This window comes from Chaetodon auriga, chromosome 15 (assembly GCF_051107435.1).
Source record: "Chaetodon auriga isolate fChaAug3 chromosome 15, fChaAug3.hap1, whole genome shotgun sequence".
Taxonomy (NCBI): Eukaryota; Metazoa; Chordata; class Actinopteri; order Chaetodontiformes; family Chaetodontidae; genus Chaetodon; species Chaetodon auriga.
This window is the reverse complement of record NC_135088.1, coordinates 18,385,484-18,401,823: the sequence shown is the minus strand read 5'-3', so window position 1 is coordinate 18,401,823 and position 16,340 is coordinate 18,385,484. Positions and strand designations below refer to the sequence as shown.

General features: G+C 43.2%; 2 protein-coding genes across 2 annotated transcripts in view; both read right to left on the bottom strand.

Annotated features, from left to right (window-relative positions):
- abr (ABR activator of RhoGEF and GTPase) overlaps positions 1-5,398 on the bottom strand; it is a 113,785-nt gene extending 108,387 nt beyond the window's left edge. Inside the window, exon 1 of the mRNA XM_076750184.1 lies at positions 4,344-5,398. Coding sequence (XP_076606299.1) covers positions 4,344-5,160 — 817 coding nt within the window. The 5' untranslated portion in view covers positions 5,161-5,398. The remainder of the gene's footprint in view (positions 1-4,343) is intronic.
- Positions 5,399-8,033: 2,635 nt separating this feature from the next.
- Positions 8,034-15,867, bottom strand: aspa (aspartoacylase). Its single transcript, XM_076751342.1, has 6 exons — positions 15,372-15,867; positions 12,838-13,033; positions 11,573-11,666; positions 11,331-11,438; positions 9,352-9,461; positions 8,034-9,174 (listed from the first exon to the last, which is right to left on the bottom strand). Exons 1-6 carry the CDS (start codon positions 15,611-15,613, stop codon positions 8,983-8,985), a joined length of 942 nt encoding a protein of 313 aa, XP_076607457.1. The 5' UTR covers positions 15,614-15,867; the 3' UTR covers positions 8,034-8,982.
- Between the last annotated feature and the right edge of the window lie 473 nt (positions 15,868-16,340).

The following is a 16,340-nucleotide window of genomic DNA, read 5'->3' as shown; positions in this document are numbered from 1 at the left end:
ACACATCAAACAGCCAGAGCTGCCATTTACGCTACGGCGTGTTAAAATGGAAACAATATGACAGGCTCATAGTTCCCCTGCTGCACATGCTATTCAGGACGGGCCTGGACAGGCCCTGCTTATCTGAGGGAAGAGAGCACAAACCCAGGGGAAAGGAGAAATATGTGTGTCATATGCAGCAACCACTCTCTAGCAGAGCGACAAAAACAGGTTTTGTTCTCCAGCAGCTTCAGAGCACTGAAGTATTTTCTTCTCAGATTTAGTCATGAACATAATCTAATCTAATGGGACTATCCAAATACGACCTATACACACACACACGTCATGAGAAAAAGACTTGAAATCCAAAATGATCGGCCCACAGTCCAGAACAGAAATACATGTTGCCACAGAATCCCTCTTATTAGCGTGACCATTTATGTGATGACTCATCTTTACCTGTTAAAATAATTACAATATCAGGCTCTGCTAGTATCAGTTGAACAGGATTTCATATTTAAGTACTTAAAAACAACGATATGTTTGAATGTAAGTGAGCTGTGCTGAACTTTGTCTGCACACAGAGAGTTTTTATTCTCACTCAGCTACTTTCTGAGCTACCACATGCCTGACAGAGAAGTGTGTTATAGGTAAGAGGAACAGGAAACAGTCCCCCCCAGCTGAGCCATCCTGTTGGTAAAGTGACTTAAGAACAAACAGTGACTTCAGAAGAACAGCTCTTAATAAACTGAGCCGAAAAACTTCAAGCCATGTTTACTGTATCATCTGAAACTTAATGACCAACTAAACAGTGAGTCATCACCCTTTACTGTAAGCCTTACAGTAAAGGGTGATGATTTCTACAGTGTAAGGCATGTAGAAATAAAAGGACATTTCTCTGTGCGGATGAAAGATGCCGCAGGCTAAGAATAAACAAGGTATTACAAATACTCCCTCATTCTACTGTATCCTTGCTCAGTCAATAAAAATAAATTACATTTCTCCATCAAAATGCCTTAAATTATGAGAATAGCTGAAAACTAATATATTTAATAAGAGTCTTGAAATAACAGTGGGTTACTCCACGCTTAGGTCAACACAGTGCTGTGAATCAGAGGTGAATCAGGAGCCACAGAGAGAGGCCAGACTTATAGCTTCAGACACATGACCTGATGGATAACCTCTTCCCAGCAAACGCATGTTACACAAAGGCATCAGGATGAGCAAGACCCCTGGCATGAGCGCGCTGCTGGTGTGTATGTGCGAGTGGGAGTAAGAGAGGAGCGCATCCCACAATTCCAAGTGACCACACAAAAGCTGTTACGTCAACTTGACCTCAAACTCGACCTCACAGCCAAGCAGGCAGAAGCCTCTGAACAAGCCTCCCCACAGCTCCTCAACACAATCGCTGATTTTCCCCACGTGTCAGAGCGCAACATCAATATTGTGTTGGACAACAAAGAATGAATAAATTAAGAGCCTGGCAGTAAGTGCTTATCCTTACTGACCCACAGGCTTATGGGAAAACACATCCCCTGACCCAAACCGTGTGTCATGATCAGAAAACAATGCCGGTGTTTTCTTTCTCCGGGTTTATCCATTTTTCGCTTTCACATTGAGTCAAGTCCAGCGATTTTCTACCCGCACATTCATGTCTGTTTGGCAAACATTTCAGCAAAGGTGAGTCTTTAAATGTTAGCCCTGAAAAATTACACATATACAATTTTCTACTGTTTCATCAAATTATTTCAACATGTAAGAGTGCCTTCCTCTGCCCGTTTTACACAAAGAAGGGCTTTAGTGTCAGTATTCATTGTCTTGGTTGTTACTGAGAGGAAGCACTGGCCCTGAAGCGCTCATCCTGCTACTTGCCAATACTTCCATGTTTTGGGATTCTCCCTTCAAACACTAACGCCAGTCATTTCCACAAATCCTTTAACATACCTCAGACCACTTAACATCCAGTTATCATTATGCCATCAACAGACCACAAAAGGATGAAACCATGAGCTAACAGTTAGTACTAAGCCGCTCATAATCCTCAAATATTAATGGACGTGGATGTGTCAAAAAAACATTTTGTCTGCTTAAAAAACCTTCCTCAATCTATTCTCGTGCTAATGTTAGTCACTGACTCTTGACTCATAACATGCAGACAATCTCAGTCAATATTGCCACACTTTCTTGAGGAAGTTCCAAAGTAACGCCACAGCACTTGTGTGCTTCCTGAATTACCCTTCGGTTTATTACTTTTTATTAATTCATAGATTACTTCTTCTTCTTCAGGGCTGCGAAGTTGACAGACTGATGGCACCGACCCGACGTGTTCTAAAACTATGACTACTGACAGGTCATTAGTCAGTGCTTTGATTTTTCTGACTCAGAGCCTAGATGAGGACTGACACCACTCTCATATCTGTGCAGTAAATGTGAAGCTGCAGCCAGGAGACAGGTTTCTTAACAGCGAGCCTGGCATTACAAAAGGTAACAAAAGCCGCCCATCAACACCTCTGAACCTCACTAATTAACAAGCAATATGTTGTGTGTTTAATCCAAAAACTGAACTGTAAAAACTGCACATGCAGTGTTGCTGTGAGTAATGTGCTGGACTATTTCTGGGACAGGAGCAGTAACTTCCTGGAGTCTCAGTGGTTGCCTGGCAACCTGACAGTCACGATGGCAAAAATCGAGGAAATTATGCTGCTTAAAAAAAGTGCAGCACATGACCCCCTGAAAACTATAACAAACCAAGTTTCAGCTTCTGTACAGATTAAAATCCATTGGTGAGCTTTAGAGGAGCTGGTCAGCAGGTTTTTTGACCTTGGACACAGCCAGGCTCTCCGTTTCCCCTTGAATCCAGTCTTTAGACAGTGTGGCACTGTTCCTTTAAGCCACCTTGTAGCTTAGAGCATTATGCAAAGTTACATTCACTCATAAAAATGACATAAATGGAATTATCCTTTTCTATATTGAACCAGTGTCAGACTATGAGACTTGTGTCCAGTGTTGGCTCTCACGTTCACGATGAAGGAGTCTTTATCCAAAGAACAAAAACACATGTTAGTGTCACCCTCCTAATGCAAAGAAAATGCAGCAGCAAGATAGTCTTCAATTAGGGCAGCGACATTATCCATCAATCAATATTATGAATGAGCGGCATAAAATTAATTTACTTACTTTTGTAGACTACATTCTTTGGTGCTACACTCACAGCCAGTATGTGTGTATTTATTTTTTGTGGTGCTTAACTCACAGGATATGACATCGAGCGGCACCCTCCTGACATCATATAACGAGGTTTCAATCAACAACAACAGAATGAAAAGATCCAACTGGTTCTAAGTACGTCAAAACACTGGATTGCTCTGTCTGTGTCGATACTGCTTTCCATAGCTCCCAACACCTCCACTGTCGCACTTTTGAGGCTGATTTACCACCACCGCTTAGCTCCCAAATGTCAGACCCCAGTTCCCATAGCTCAGGCTCCTAGACAGACTACTTAATGTAACTACATCACACAAGGAAGCTATTTTCTAAAGTTCTCTGTTAGCATGCTGCACCAAAGGCACATAGACAGAATACCATGGACCCAGACTGAGGTGAACCACTAATCTACATGGTTAAAACAACAACAACAACAACAAAGTGATGCCAGAGCAGAGTTTTAAATGGGAAGTTTTCCTGTTTTACCCATACCTGAAAAATACCATGTTGCAACAGACTTTGTGGTAATAGGAATCAGTTCCCTTTAATTCAGATCTGATATCTACAACAGCACTTTGAGCTGACATTACATCTGGTCCCCAGCCAAACTGAGGCAGGGTCTCTCCTGTTTCATGATGTCCACTTCAAAAGCAAGAGCTGGCTCATCCCGCAGGAGAAAACAGGGGCCAGAAATAAATAAGTCACATAACACTGTTGATCAATTCTAAGCGACTGTGGATTGCAGGACAGTGAATGAGGCAGTGCTAAAATATTGACCAGCTGTTTGCACAGTGAGGTAATCAAAGCAAATGCAATGTTTGCACTGGCTGATAACACCCGACGTGTTATATTTAATTCATTTATATCGCCATCTGTAGAGAAGTTTCAGTTCCCTTGTGTCTTGCCCTCTGTAGCACTTGAGATGTCTTTAGTTGCCTAATTTCAACTAAAGACCCTCAGCCAGGCCCTCTCTGACCTTTCCACTGTTTAGAAGCAGGACTTCAGGCCACTGTCACCATGCCCTGTCATCCTATTATATTTGTTGAAGCAGCAATATTGTGCATCAGTATTTACATTTCTCATTTTATTACCAGCACACTGATATGGACCTATGAGTCTGAAATACAGTTGAACTGAACTGCTGACATCGAGGTTAGTACCTGCAGAGGAGGAGTCGTCATGGTCGGAGCTCAGGTACCCATCACTCCTCCTGTCAGGGGTACTGCATCCGGAGCCACGGGAGTGTCTGCGAAGAACCTGCGGGAAGGACGGGGACAGCCTGCCGTCGTCACCGGAGTCAAAGTCTCTGCTGTGGCGGAAAGGCCGCCGGCTGTCCCGGTGGGCGCTGGACGTCCTCTGGCTGTCCCTGGTGACGACCTTTGGTGTCAGCAAGTTATTCCTGACGAAATTTTCATTCAGCTCCGCATCCTCGTATTCTCGGTCGCTGCCCGCCTCGTTGTCGTTCGGCTGAGGGGCGCCAGCTGGGGCCGGGTCTGCTCTCTGAAAGCTGGGTTTCCGTGGCGGGACAGGGATGGGGACGGGCTTACCTGTCTTCCCGCTGAACCTGCTCCGCTCCCTGCCGAAGGAGCTCGCGAGACCCGCTGTGTTACCTGCCGCGTGGAGCCTCACGCCTCCAGAGTCAGACACCTTGGTCCTCTGCCCGTCGCCCTCATCGTCCCGCCGCTGCGGTTTCCGAACATGCTCCGTCTTAGAAAAGCTAAATGTGTCAGCGTTAAAGTTTTCATCTTTGCCTTCAAACCGTTCCTGGTCGTGTCTCTTCTGTCGAGACACGGTGGTCTGCAGGTAGATCACCTTGAATTTCTCCTCCGCCAGAGCCTTCTGGAGTTTCTTCAGGTTGGTTTTACATGTCTCCAGCTCAGACTCGATGTCCTCTACGGAGTGCAAGTCCATTTTGGGTACTTCTCCGTCGGGGAATTCATTCCTCCAGTGTTTTGCAAATTCCTCCTGTTCCCACATATCGATGTTCAAACCGGGCTTTCGGCCAACCGCAGTCTCGCAACGCAACAATCAGAGAAATTTTGGAGCTAACGTTAACTGTTCTGCGTCTTCACCGACAGGTAGCGGCGTGTCTGGCGCATATATCCACCTTCCTCTCCTCCTCTGCTTTCTGAGCGTGAACAGTCTGTCGATGTTAACTTGACCACTTTCTGACCATCTTCAGCCTCCCACACAAACAAACGAGCGTCGTACGTGTGCGCCGTGAGTGTCTGTCATATGCAGATGAGAAGTTTGCGACTACGCTGAAAAGTTTCCAGACTTCCTGTATTGAGGCGTGCTGCCTTCACGCGCTGCTCGGACACGTGTGTTGCGTTTGATGTTTAACAAGAGAAAGAGAGCAGCACACGCCGATACAGCATTTGAATCAGGTTTATTGACTTTGGTTGACAACAACACCGACACTGTTCCCGTAGCTTTAACATTAAAAAAGAGCACCATAACCAATATTTACAAATGGAATATAGAAGCATGATTTTATTGCCAGATAAAGTATCTGAGTTCCGCTCTTCAGAACCTCCCCTTTCATTCTTAATTGTAAAAGAATTCCGACAGCACATGAATGCAACAACCACAGGCAATTGGAAGCCGTCTGATTAGTGTGAGCTCATCACCCTTGATTACAGTTAAGCAACAGTTAAGGTTGATCTGCCGGTTTTGCCTGAATTATGTTAAGTCAGAATCAAATAAATAGCATTTCAAATACTGAACAAAATCTTTATTTTCCCATAACGTATTGCACGTGGTTTTATATTCAAGCAGCATTATCTCCCTTATTGTTTTAACAGCAAGAACAGACGTTTCCCACAGACAATAGACATGTTAGTGCATGTGCTTCATTTACACGCATATTGGTCACAGACACTTCATAACCTCTAGATAAACAACACTGGATAAACACATCCTCATTCTCTGGCTTGTTTGGACTGATGCTTTTTTATCACTGCGAAATGAGACTCTTCCTCAGCTTTTTCCCACCCACTTGATTTGTGCCACACCAGACATACATTTACATTGATCAGCATTTCTAAATTTTCAATGGAAAATATATATATCTTACCTTGAAAACCTTTGATCATAGTGGTTTTCATGACAGATGATTACACAGAGGTTTAAACATAAAACCTGATCACCTTCATCCCAGCAGAATGCATGCAGCTGCGTCCTTGTAAAAACCTGGAAAGCAGCCAGACAGGAGACTTCCAGTAAACCAGACTTGTAATGCTATACAGCACAGGAGAAACTTATCACTATGGACCAAGAACGATACGAACGGGAGGGTGGAGGCAGAGATGTATGCTTGGTATTTTCGAGTGCCCCTTTGGATCCCTGCCCAGAACTGAAAGATCATTCTCCTAAAAGCTTTCAGTATCCAGGAGGAATCATTGATCAGCACTTGCTGCAGGCCTGAGAGCCCTGATTGGGTTACTGTAATGAATAGACGAGAAAGGCTATGGCCAGCCTGTAGTCATGAAACTGAATTACAAATCACAAGCCTAACATGATATAGCAGGAAATGTATGACTTTTCTGGTTAACCTGCAAGTGTTCAATACAGTCAGGTAGTGGAATGCCGAAGTATAAAGACAGCCATACGCCTCATGCTTTACTGATATGATCCCTTCATATCGGTAAAACAGAAAGGTTTTGATGACTCTCAGCTCAGTGCTGTGTTCAGTAATAAGATTATGATATGATTGGGGAAATGGTAGGGCTAAGCTCAAACAGCGTAGTTGGCAGATAACATTCTTTGCATCTCATTCCCAACGTTTTCATTTAGAAAACAACAAGTTCACCAATGCTTTGATCCAAACATACATATACTACAGATTAAAATGACACCTTCAGCATGATCTTCTGGATGCTTTTACTCATTGTTGGTCATCCAGCCCCTTTACACACCACAACTGAACATATTTTGAAAGGTTTTGTCCACACCTCTCGACCTACTTCACTCCCACTGAATTCCAGATGTCCCGGGCCACCTGAGACATCTAATTTAGTTGTTGAATGGAATTCATTGCCGTGAATGAGAAGCAACCAATAGTGTGAGGCAAACAATAACAGGATGAATGGAAAAAAACAAAATCTCCAGGTATGCTGTAATTGTAGCATTTACCCTATACTCTGAAAAAGGATCCCTCACTGTAAACTCATCCGTGTGTCTTCTATAAACACCAAGCATGTAATCTGCAACATACTGTTTACAGTATATACACACCATATCAGTAACAGCATGCTGTAGTGTTATGTTATAATGCAATGACAATAATGTGTTTTGTGCCAAGGATGACACAGAGCTTTGTTAAAATGACCCAAATTAGGATCAGCTCTGGTCAGGATTTTCAATATTCAAAAAAATATGTAGTTCAATCAACTGAACAGAAGTCAGGATTTTAAATGTCTTCTAAGTACTCAAAAATGACGTCTAATCCATAAAGTGTTTCAACATTCTTCCTAGTATAACATAATGAATATGCATGTATATTTGAATTGGTGTTTCTGCTGTTTACGTAATAGTCAGAATTTTTTATTTTTTTAAATGTGCCGTATATTTCATCTTAGGCTCAGGAACAAGGAAAGTACTGAAACATATAGAGAGTAAATTCCTTAAATGACTACAATATAATGATATGTCCTGCACAAGGTTAAGGAGTCAAGCATCCAGCTCTAACTGCCTTCTCCAGTACATTCTGTGCCCATGAGGACTTGAATCAGTGGTTAAGTGATGCCCTCTACTGGCTGCAGGTGCTCCCCTGCATGATAATACATGCATGACAAGCGACAGCTACGCAGTCTTTAGGGTGCAGCTTTAAACAATAAAATAGCACAGGAAAGCATAGCACTACATTTATTTAATGGATAATTTCCACAGGACTTCAAGGACAGTAAACTCTACTGATCATATAAATGGTGCTACTGAGAATACTGCTGAATGAAAAATGAATTACTGTAAGACCACAGCGATACACTTTGAGACAACAAAGACGTAAAAATATTAGAAAGTACATGAGCGTCATGATTCAACAAGTCTTACACATCACTTGAAACCAAACATACAGTACAAGTATATCAAAATAGACACAAATATATTATTATAAAACATGTTTCGAACTGCATCCCATTTGTGTAGAGGAACAGAACATATACCCTTTCTTATCAAAATAATATCTTGTTATCCAACACATATAATCTACAGATTCCACACCAAATTTGTTGTGCAATTTTCTCTGAAATCTCCATTAAGGCAACAATAGGACAGCACCACAGATGCAACCACTGGAGGTATAGGTAGGTAGAATCCAAGGCCACAAGCAACCTCCCAAAGATGTTACAAATATATTTTCAGAAGAAGACAAACAATGTACAGTTTTGGGTCCAAAGTTGCAGGTTATGATCCTCAATGGCCATCCTGAGCAGCAGTAGGAGTGTTGTATGATGATTCATAAGCCATCAATAATTAGGCCCGGCCTTTAATATTATAAAAACTTAATTGATTTAATGTAAATATATTTTTTTAAAATAACACCAGTTTCATACATACTTACCACAGCCATTTACCAGTCTTCAGATCAAAGACTTTCACAGTGACTTTTAGAAAAATCCTCCATAAATTTGCATAGTTAATAGATTTTCTGATAGTAAACGCACAGAAAAATAATCAGTGTGTCAAAGATGGTATCTAGTCACTACGTGAGGAAAATCTCATTTGCTAACAGAACAAAGTGCAAAATCTATACATGGATCGTTGCTGTGGCTATTCATGATCCGTGTTAGCCAGTTTTCATGCTTTTCTGATGGCACTTGCTACCAAGGTCTCTCGCCTGGTGATTACAAATGCCTGTTGTTTTTCATAATAGGCTGCCTCATTAATAAAAGTGGGGTAGACGGTGCCTGGGCCTTGGTAGGGGATGGTTTTTCCATCAAATGTTTGGAACATAGGGTCACCCGGGTTCAGCGGTTCCCAGTCACAGTCCTGAAACAACAACAAGCAAGAAGTAACTTGAGTATGGTACTCAAACTAAAACAATATATTCTCACATCAACCAAAGATGTTTCATTTCCTCTTTCATAATGGCTCATATTGACACGTTGAATAGGTCATATATTTGGGGCTAGAGGGGAAGGCAGGCGTCATTCAGACCATGTTTACCTGCAGATTTGGGTGCACCATGGCAATGATGTTCCCATTGGCATCTCTGGGGTAGTCGATCCTCTCCGAGACCCAGAAAACTTCTACTGTACAGGGAGGGAACTCCATGCCTAAACAACACACAGGAAACAACGTTCTCAATACACTGAGATGCAGTGAGGTGCTTTCTAGCTGGAAATAATCAACTTTTGACCGCTGTGATCCCAGCTAAGAATTCACTGTTCCAATGATCAGCTGGCTTAAAGAGGGATCGTCATGCGAGGGCAGAACAGACTGAAAAGGGGACAGTTTTCTCATGGATCCCTGATAAAAACTTTGGGAGCGAGCTGTCACTAAAATAACACTAAACAAAGCATGGGTTCCTAAAGGCTCTCATGACAGAGAGCAACTGCAAATAAAAAAAAAGAATGTGCTACCTAGGAGTCATTTTTTGTAGGTCTTTAAAGAGGAGAAAGTCTTGAGTTTCCAAAAAATATGGAAATATGGCACAAACACCCTCACAGAGGAAATGGGTTGACAGAGTATTAATCAGCAACCTGTGATTATGCAGCTTTCTGCAATGCATTCTGAAGAGGCCAGCTAAGCCTCAGATACATGACAGTTGCTGCATTAGGTGGAGGAAAACTCACAGTGCTTTCAGTTATTTTGAAATGAAGGACACAATCAGTAAAAACATGACAGCATAGTTAGATATTAGACATATTCAAATTTTGACTTATTGGTCAAATTTGCACACAGCATATGCCAGATTATATTAGAACAGCAAAAAAAGAAACTAGTTTTTTTTTCATAAGCAAGATGAGTGTGAAGTGTACAGACTAAAAAATACAGAATTTTTTATATGGATGTGATGTCAAATATGACAAAAAGAAGCATATTCAAATGATCTCTGAGGTTTTTACGTGTCTGTCACTTTACTCATATGTGCATATCTGTGTCTAATCAGGTGTTGAGTTTTTCAGAGAGCAGCATACTAAACCTCATTTATAGCTCCCCTGTAGTAGTAGTACTTTGTATTTTGGTGAAGTTTGCTGAACTTGAAGCTGGAAGGTGCCACACAGTGCCAGAGTGACCTTATTCACTCTCCGGAACTGAACAGGAAGTGCTTTTTGGCAGAGCTCGGACGTTCAGCGAGTAGATGCTCAAATGAACTGCTTTACCACGCAAGTGTAAGACCTCTGAGCTGCACTGTTATGCAAGTGGCAGCACAGAGCAAAGAGGACAAACAGTTTTCTCACTGAGTCTATGTGACTGTTATCCTGCAGAGAAATCATTTTCAGCTGTAACAACTATTGAATCTCTTCAAGCGAAACGCCTTGTTTCTTCATGCTGCTCAGCTTCAAAGCGCAGGAACAGCGATTCATCCCCATGCCCGAGCATTCATCAGCACCAGCGTGGCCCCATGGCAGAAGATTACCACACCATTGGCAGCCGGACTCTAATGACATGGAAACTGACCAAGTCCCAACAAGCCGGCCATTCAACAACAGGCCCGTCAGGGGAAACCAGCAGACTGCAACTCACTCTTTGCACAGGCCGCTTGTTGATGTAAAAGAAGGAAACGCTGCCCTGCACCTAAACTTTGCAAACACTGCTCGGTGCCTTGGGGAGAGAAGGGGCAGAGCGGAGGCGGGATGAGCCAGATGCAGATAAATTTAGAGATCTGGGTGTAGGTACATCTGGATGAATCAGACGGGCACCCATGGGCATGTTGTCACAAAATGTTCCTCGCCATGGCGATAAACAGACTGACTGTAAAGAAGCTATTTTTCTATTACATAACACATTATGAATCACATTAGCCGTCCCCGAGACGAAATTCTACAGAGGTAACTTTCATGCAAACTTTAACAAACATGAGCTCATTCAGCAGTCATGCACGCTTCAATCTCAACTGCTTTGAAATCTTAAAACATGGCCTGCTAGCCACATAAACGCTCTGTGTTAACGTTTAAGCTGCTACGATATGCCTGTCTTACCCTCATTAAACAGCTCGATGAAGTCCAGGGCATGTTTAAGTATTACCCTCATAGCTTCAAAGATGTTACTCCTCAAAACACCTTGAGGCTGAGGACCCACTTCCAGACCTGCAATGAAACAAACCAGAACACACGTTCGCACACGGAAAAACAATTCTCTGCCACCTGAATGGATTCCTTGGGGATGTCTTAAATACAGCCCACAGTCCCCAGAGCAATTTGGCTGGACTTGAGACACTCACCAACAGGGTGCTTGGCAACTGAGCGTGAAGTGGAATATTTCAAAAGAGGATGTTCATTGAGCAGAACGAGACAACTGGCTGGAGCGATGGCTTTCTGCAACACAAAACCCACAAAAACAGGATCTCAGCCACAGATAAAAAAAAACACACCTCCACAAAGTTCACATCAGTGTGAAGTGCACAGACCGAGAGATACTTTTGTATTTTAAAGGCCGCCATCGTCGGAAATGAGGGCCGCAAATAAAGCTTGAATCAGTTGTTCCTCATGCAGGAACAACTGGGGGTGACTGCCGTAAGGTTTTGCTCGACTGAACGGAAAATTAAATCTGCACCAACTCAAAGTGGAAAAGCACTAACGCTGTCACCGCGGTGGGCCGTCATCATTAGACTGCTGGCTAAAAAAGTCCAGCTGCTTCAGCAGTCCGTCAAATAATAGCAGATTGTGTGATTGTATTTGTGTTGACTGAGCTCCAGCCTGACACAGCACCTGAACAGGATGATGCTCGTATACTGGGCTTGTACAGTACGTGGGTGACTCCTGAAGTCAACCTCGTGTATGTCTCTGTGAGCTTTTGTCTTGCTTAAAACATAAAAACATGTTTCTCATAACCTCTCTTGCTTCCAGTCACAAAGGGTTTGTTGCCTTTGGCTGCTTGTTTCCTCCCTGCTGCTGCCCTGCATGCCTTTGTCTTGTGTTGAAGAGCAAGAAGAGGAACTAGAGCCGATCACAGACTGAGTTCAATATACAATAAACTCGCAAACAAGTTAATGTAATATTCACATGGGCCAAAACTAATGTCATGCGGATTAACTGTCTTGAAGCCCTGAGCAAGTTCGATGGTTGTATATGAAACAAATAAAGGTGTATTTTTGGGCTCATTAGGGTTTTGTGGCTCAAAGCAGATCCCTCAGGTCCCTCTGCTGTATTTTGGATGGTTGATCCTTTAGATGAAGGTAAACTGATGATTAGATTATTCACACAGGTTCAACTTTACCTCTGCAAAGAGGCCTATTGGTCAAACATTGACATTTTAAGCACACGCACAGTGATGTGGGAGACAGAAGTGAGGCCTTCGGTCACTCTTTTCATTTTGAGAAGTTAGTCTTAAAATCACGGTTCTTAACATAATGTCCTGCATGCGTCATAAAACATTAACTGGACATTTCTCTCTGGGCTCTTCTGTTGACCTTCACCACATTATGGGTCATCATCAACAGCTAATGTTGCAGATTGAACGCTCTCACAGAGTCTTCAAGGGCGTCACCTTGATATAGTTCATCATCTGGAGATTGAAGTGGTCTTTGGAGCTCTCCAGAATCAGAGTGCAGCCCATGTTGGACGTCGTGTTGTGGAGGTCAAAGATGACATCGTAGGCCTCTGGGCTTCCTTTAGGCCCAAATATCCTGTTGATCTCCTGGGCTCGCTGCACCTCGTAGGGCAGGTCATCTCCTCCCGGGGCACTGCAGAGCACACACACACACACAGCACGACAAAGCAGTCAGATGCTGACACATTCATAGCTTATCAGGCAATTCTGCCGAAGGAACAATGAGCTATGAAGCACGTTAATGATTTACACAAGCATACCTACTTGACCTGCACGACCTGTAACACTTTCACCTCACTGCTGGCCACAGTGGAAACATCTCTGTGATTAACAAACCTACAAGTTAACACAGTACCGTGGGGTTACACTGGAGAGCACGTACAACAGTGTGTCAACACTGTGTACAACAGTGGCCTTGTGTTTCCCACAGTTCTTCACATGTGGAAAACATTAAAGCTGCATATGATGTCTTGATAATTGCCATAATTCCATCCGATTCATTGGTGTAGAAAGTCGTGGTTGCTTTTAAGCTGGAATACAAAAAGCTGAAATCATCAGGACGGAGGCCTCCTTTTGTGAGCTTTAAGAAGACATTTAATCCCTTTTCTCCAAGCCTTGCATGTCTGCGCTGAAGGACCCTTGAGAAATGTGCTTTTTCCCCCCGACTGAACTCGCTTTCCTCCCCATGCAGACATTCTACACGGTCTGAGCAAAGAATGAGAGCTTCCCTGTTTTTCTCTTAGCCCTTTTAAAGCATGTGAAAATAACCACTGGTCTAGGACATTCTCCAAGCTACTGTAGAATAGCACCTCTACTGTCCATATTGTCTCGCCTCCCCCACATCTGCTCTTTTGACCCCATTTTCAGCGAATATCTGGTATTGTCTGGACTGCAGCACAGTGTGGACCACAGCTGATGAAGTGGTCTCCAACACGCCAACCTCAGCCGAGAGGACAGTAAATATGGGGAAGAGCAGAGCTGTCAGTCAATTTAAGTTGAGAAAGAGGACACCGTGAGCTGTTAATCTTCTTATGAGTTGCTCTGAGAGAGGCCGAACGATTTCTAAGCTGAAAAGCGCTGACACGATCTTTAAAGATTGTTTGCATGACGAGGTGGTGACACTAACTTCACCCATAGAGTATGATCTGAGCTTCCATCACTTCATCTGTCAAACATCTTCAGAGGACACACTAGAGCAGAAAACATCACAAAGAAACGTGGAATTACATCATAAGAAATTATGTAATAATAATAATACATTAATGCCATAATGTGATAAAATGATAGAAATTCTAACTTCCTCAGTCGGCAGCACAGACACTGTAATAACCCTGGGTGTTTAATTATGGGCATCCTATGGTTAATTAATTGTAGGGTAACATGGTGTTATCCAACCACATTAGTAAATAGGCTGCTGTGTGTGTGTGTGTGTGTGTGTGTGTGTGTGTGTGTGTGTGTGTGTGTTTATGCACACTGACTATATGAGGCAGCGTTTGCGTAAGACTTTATTTTCCGCTGTAATGCACACGAGGGGGGGACGAATAAAAAAAAGAGAGAAAGAAAAAGATCTCGTCTTAATTCATTTGCAGCTCGGTCACGTTTCGCTCACGTTTCTCCTGCTGGCTGACTGTCCGCGCGAGCCCTGGAGGACACGCTGCTCTGCTGTTATTGGCAGAGGGACGTGGGTGGGGGAGTACGGGGGGGGGGGGGGGGCATCAGGGCTGGTGGTAAACACACACACACACACACACACACACACACACACACACACACACGCACACACACTACCTGTAATAATAAGTTTGATGGAGATGTCCACGTGACTGTTTAGCTGTATTAATTCCTGGAGGAAAACAGTTTAAATCCTGTTACAAAAGCCTTTCTACATTTTAGTGTAACATGTTGTCCGCTGTCCTCCATGTACGGCTGCGTCCATCCGTCCACGCTGGACTGTTTTTCAATCTATTGTGTTATCCTCATGTTCTCTAAGCAGGAGATCTGATCTATTTCTATTGTCTGACAGCGCACACATATGCAGTCATGAAGCCAATAATGTTGCACGACTGCGCTGTCATTACATTTTCCAGCATATTTCCACGACCTGTAGCCGAGATCTTCAAGGATCTGACACCGAACTACAGATGGAACCTTGCCTTTAGTCATGTCATTCGAGAAAAAAAGAAAACAAAAAACAAAGAACAAAAACTGCCCCAACGAGAAAATGTACAGACTGTTCAAACAGGCTCGCGTTTTACAGCACAGGTATGCACATGTCTTTGTTTTTCTTATCAGATTAGCTCAAAGCCCGAGCAGTAACATCAAATAAGGCTCTGTTGTTCAACGTGAACGTGTTTTCTGGATCTGTGCCATGAAAAAGTTTCCATTCAATGTATGACGGCAGAGCCGGAACAACGACAACAACGTCCAGCAGCCACACAGTACATGACAGCTCCGGGGTCAGCTGTGTTTACCTGAGGTTTTCAGGGCTGAAGGCTCGGTTCAGGTCCGTGTCCACGTATCTGCTGCACTTCTCCACAGCCTTCGGGTTGGTGATGAAGGGTTTAGTCTCGACCCCTTTCCTCTGTATCTCGGCGCTGTTCTTCACCCACAGGTTCACCAGCGTCACACCTGACATCTCGTTCCCGTGCGTCCCTCCGAATATAGCCACTCTCCTGGCCTCGTTAAAACGCACGCTGTTGTTGTAGGAAGACATGACGGGGTGCCTGCTGGAAACGGTGCAGTGTGGATGAGGACCCGCCGCTCTGGGAGGCTTTGGGGACAGAGGAAAAGTTTCCAGCTGGAGCGTCACAGCCTCGGTGTTTAAAAGCCTGCCGTGGCAGCGCGCTTACGTAACGTGCCCGCTGGCTTGTTGTGGTCAGTCACCGTGCGTAAAATGCGCTGAGTCGCGCACGACATCTCCTCCAGTTGCAGGCGAAACTCCACTTCACAAGATCCCTCCCTTTGTTTACCTCTCACGGTCAAACTGACGAGAAATATGGTTCGTTTCCGGTCAATTTCTTCCAAAATAAAAGGTAATCTAAACAACCTCTCCATGTGTTGGTATTTACATGTAGTCTCTTCGGCTTGACTAGATAAGATACGCTACTTCCGGTCACGACCTTCAAAATAAAAACAATTGCCATGTTTAAGAAACGCTTTATCTAAAGTCCATTTCATAACATACGCTGTGGCATAATCCTGCTTCATACAGCAGCCTAGGGTTGAAACACGTTTTCAGCAAAGCATAAATGACGCAAGATTTAAACATATAAGCTATATGTACTGTATTTACTATGTATACCATTATTATTATTATTATTATTATTATTATTATTATTCCCTTATCAAATTCATAGCATGTATAAATCCAAATGCAGATAAATAGGGGCGGATAAGTCAGATGTTCTGTTTTTTAATTTTGACATGTGTAAATTATGAAA